The sequence below is a fragment of the Amblyomma americanum genome, chromosome 3 (genome assembly GCF_052857255.1).
Source record: "Amblyomma americanum isolate KBUSLIRL-KWMA chromosome 3, ASM5285725v1, whole genome shotgun sequence".
Classification (NCBI taxonomy): Eukaryota; Metazoa; Arthropoda; class Arachnida; order Ixodida; family Ixodidae; genus Amblyomma; species Amblyomma americanum.
The window spans coordinates 173,887,305-173,891,977 of record NC_135499.1 but is presented as its reverse complement, the minus strand read 5'-3'; the positions used below and the strand labels follow the sequence as shown (position 1 = coordinate 173,891,977).

Genomic DNA, 4,673 nt, shown 5'->3' with positions numbered 1-4,673 from the left:
ACGTGAAACACCGCATACAATCACTTTAAATCAGTGTACATATGCTGACAGTAAAATTTTTTAGATAGTATGTATGGCACGACGTTATAAACCATTTATTGCACAGGCATGCGAAGTTAGTATGGAGTTAAGGTAATAATGTTTACTACGAAGTGAGCTGAGAGAGAGAAAATAAACATTTAATTGTAAAAAGAAGACCGGACCGAATTGTGAGTGGGGTCCTCAGTCCAAGACTCCGGTGGCTTCCGCCGATGCTTTGGCGATGGCGACTAGCGCCTCCTGGTCTTCCAGGGCACCGCTGGCCGGAGTAGCCTCCCACTGCTTCAGCGCCGCGTTGTGCTGCTTTAATTGGTTCGGTTTATCTGAGCATGTTCATGTAAGGTGCCTGAAGGTGAGAATTTCGCCACGCCAAGGACATGTATCCGCGTATAATGTTAGGTGAATGCAGTTGAGGTGGTAGAGGCTGGGGAAAGTAAGTGTTTGAATGCCATAGCTGCTCGCTGAAACAGGCAGTCGTCTTTCTCATCGCTTATTTTTTTTACACGCGCACACAATCCGTCGGCCCGTGAGTTAGTAGAACGCACGAACTTCTCTTAGTGACACACTACCATGCCGCCTGGGCGGTTATATTTGCACGGCTGGCCAAAGGGGCTGCGACGCGTCTCTGAATGAGGTTTGGTTCCGTTTTTCGAACAACACAACCGAGGAAGATGAAGGGACGAAGCTGCTATCCGAGAAAATACCCTTCACTTAAAAAAACTGAAGAGGTAGCGACCGGCATGAGAAGCGACCATAGTCATCTACGGGTGGTGGATCTATCCTGAGACCAGATAAATACAGAAATTAAACAAATTCAACAAACGTATCTTCGGAGCACTTATATGGACCCGCACGGGTTGTTGAATACACATGAATGCGCGTCTCGGCAACTAGAATCGTTCAAACGTGAAAGCCTTAAGCTCGCGTTCGAACACCCTAACGGCGATTGACGAGATGAACAGGTGTAATCCACCGAGGCCGTGCATTCTGGCGAGCAGTCGGAACGAATCCTAGGCCATGAGTTCTCTTCCGAGCTCACGAGAGACCACGTAGCCCGACGCACATCCTTGCGTGCATTAGTTCTTCGGATCCGTTCACAAACGCCTACCAGCGACAGCCCTACGGGAATACCATGGAAAAGTGCGCGAGGGATGGTTTGACGGCAGAGAGAATTATCGCTGAGGCCTACAAAGCCAAATGCGAAATTTAAGAGTTGACAGCCTCTTCTCTTGTCTCCTCGGCATGACATACGCATTTGACCGTGGAGAAATATCGGCTGCATTTTTTCATTGCGGCAAGAGAGCCGTGCTGTTTGTTATTTAGCCTAAACGGAATGTCTCACTTCGAGGGTTACTCAGAAAGTAGAGCGTTGGATGGCCACTGCAATAGCTCAGTAGATCGAGTATCCCATGTGCTATGCGGAGGTCATTGGTTCGGTTGCCAATGGGGGAAAATGGTCATTTTAACGCGATAGCATTAAGGTAGTCGGGTCGCACAAAATGCGATGTCGGTGGCGTCGCTGACCGTGAACGAAAAATCCGCGGAAAATCCTCAGAGAAAAAAAACTAGGAGGCAGATGGGCCACATAGGTTACGCGACATTGCGGCGTCATCACAAACTACCCACCGGATTGTGAGCAAACTGCCTACCGTGACAGATGGCAGTTAAATTAATGAATGGCCGCTCGGAAAGAGCAACTCCATGGGTCACACGAACCCCACTAGTGGCAGCACCTGCCAACGCAAGGTAGTGCCGCATTTTTTAACCGCTACACGATTGTGCCAGGATTGGCATGAAGACTTCCAGAGATCTATGAATGTAAAGTAGAGATTCACCAATTCAGTATATACGAGCATTAATCCACTAAAGCTATCGCGTCAAACCCCTGAGGCGGAGATTAAGTGTCGCCTCCAATTTTTCTTGTCTTCTTTCTAATAATGTAAATGTCTGGCATTAAATGGTCACGCCACTAATTTCCCATTTATCAAATCCACAAATTAATCACGATAAAAAAAAATACCTCGATGACTTTCTTGGTGTCAATGACAGCTGGCTTCCTTCACATGTATGCAATAACAAAGTCCTCATTTTCCTACCCTTCTCTCTCTCATTATTTAGGTTACGTCAAGGGGTATCCGTTTAATAATGCACCACATAGAACCCCGAACTGATGCCAAGATCACTGGTCTTCATAAACTGTAATGTCTACCAAAACCATGAATAACTGATACACAAAAATGACTATCGTTGTAGCGTTCATGTTTGACTTTATTACGGCTTCTGATTTTATAAATTTAGTTTCAGTTGCCTTGTTTAGAGATCGGCTGCAGGTAGTAATCTTTGTGACACGTAAATGCTGCTTTGCTCATCGCAGTAATTTTTTTCCCCGCAAGCGTGTTAACAAACGGCGTAGGATTGACAGTTCTTTGGTTAAAACACGGCTCTGCCTGTAAATAATATTCGCCGAAATATTGTGTTCGTCATTGATTTTGGAATCTCAAATACTCGAACTTTATTTCTGGCATGGACAGAGCACTTGAGACATACATGTGAACTAAGGGCTTTGTGGATACAAAAATTTACGTGGGCTTGATAAAAAATATTTTAGTATATTCTCACCGAGCTTGCAAATTAAAATAGTGTTTAGGAATGAAGCAGGATGGTCGGCACTGTTTTTCTTTATTTCGCAATGTTAGCTATCTTGTGAATGGCCTTCCCGACGGCGGCCGCCAGATGCTCGTGACGACCGACTCTCTGAGCTAGCCTTGCTTCTTGTTGCATCTTGAAGATGAGAGTTTAGACTCCTCTTCATATGTTCTATGCTGCGCAGAGATATAGTAGAGTGTCGCCTGGCCGCCTGTCTCGCGCACTCGACACTGGTAGCGCGAGGTAGGCTACGCTGGGCAATCATCGATGTAAAAAGCAGAAGTCCGGCAGTGGCATACACAACGTCAACACGCCCGATCCGTTTCAGTGCGAGACAGGCGATGGCGGCAAGAACACCCCGACGACCGCACGCATATGCCCCGCAGATATCAATACCGCGAACGGCAGTCGGGAAGAGTTCGAGGACATAGGCAAAGCTTAGAACAGCGACGGTTACGAATATTGCCTGAGACACTAACATCAATGCCGCGATAACAATCGTCACTTCAGCACCGGCGGCAATGCTCTGCAGGCATTGAACGGTTCCAAGCACTGCAAAGCATGTTGTGATTAGAGTCTGCATGGTAACTCTTCTAAGCACCGGGTACATCAATGCACAGCCAATTGAATTCACGGCTACCGTGGCAAGGTGAATCCAAAGCTCTTCCCGCTGAACCTGAGTATATATATTTACGAACGAGGTGAACGTGATGGCAAAACAGGAAGCGCACATTATGGTTGCACGTCGCTGAATGGAGCATCCACCGAGCACGCCTTCGTCGATGGCGGGCAAGCGTTCAGCGTTGACGGCGACGTCGGTCTTTAGTTTGTGTACCATGGATGCAGTGTGCGCGTACGGAAACTGATTAGCCTCGGCGGCAGATAACAAAACGGCCTCGGCGCACTCAAGTTTCGCCTTCGAAACTAGCCACCGTAGTGACTCGCTGGCGATGCAAAAGAACGCCAGCGAGAGCACAGTCGGCAGGAGAAAAAGAGCCTTCGTCAGTGTCCACCATAGCTTGACAGGCACGAAGATGATGTGATAGAAGCCAGAAAACAGAAGGCCGGCCGTTACAGAGACGACAATGTGGAGTGGCCTGTTTTCGTGGATGGTGACTTCGAAGAAACTCACGGCGGCGAGGCTCATGACCACGCCGGCGCTGCCCGAGCTGAAGAACCCTATGGTGGTTAGCATTAGGAAGGTTCTGGACAGGCAGCCAGCCACTGTGGAGACAATGAGCAGAGTGACGCCAGCGAGAAGGACGGGCTTGCGGCCGATGTGGTCTGCGATGGAACCAGCAGCAACCGTAAAGACACATGCGCCGGCGTTGTGGACGGCTACGATTGCCACCATGAGCAGCCGTCTGTCGCAGACGAGGTTCCACTCACTCACGATGCTCGTCCTCGCCCGCTCGTCGTCGTATTCCCACTCCTGGCAAGGGACACTCTCCGCGTTGTCTGCGTCTTCGGGGTGCTTGTAGAGGAGGCATTGGCTCAACCGTTCACCGATGGCAGCGGGCACGGCTGCATTCCTCCACGCGACTTCCGAGATGTTGGAGGCTGCCGACTGCTTGCACCAATGCTCCACGTCTCGTGAAATCAGCGGGAAGACGAGATCGTTGATGTTCATCAAGAAAGCTGCAAGGGTGCAGAGGCCGATCAGCCGCCACTGGAAGACGCCGTGTCCGAAGGCCTTGTAGCAGTCGAAGGACTCGCTGGTCAACATGTATTTTGTCAGCAACCGCCTGGGGATGATTATGTCCATCTTCAAGACGTTGATGCAGGAGCACCGCTTGCCAAGCTGGTGCAAGCGTCCTTATCAGAGTAGGTGGGCAAGGCGTCAGAAAGACGTCTGAACGCTCAAAGAGAACCTTCTTCTTTGATCGCAGAGCGCGAATGCACGTGATTGAGATGTGCTAAAGGTCGTCTTCCTCGGCGTCAAAGCAGAGCATTTTTCATTTTCCTTTTGTACGGGGTGGGCGCGCGAT

The 4,673-nt window shown here is 49.3% G+C and overlaps 1 protein-coding gene across 1 annotated transcript; it reads right to left on the bottom strand.

The window, feature by feature from the left end:
- Window positions 1-222: 222 nt before the first annotated feature.
- On the bottom strand, window positions 223-4,450 carry LOC144124266 (solute carrier family 22 member 7-like). Its single transcript, XM_077656905.1, has 2 exons — window positions 3,818-4,450; window positions 223-339 (listed from the first exon to the last, which is right to left on the bottom strand). The coding sequence occupies exons 1-2, from the start codon at window positions 4,448-4,450 to the stop codon at window positions 223-225; spliced, it is 750 nt and encodes a 249-aa protein (XP_077513031.1).
- Between the last annotated feature and the right edge of the window lie 223 nt (window positions 4,451-4,673).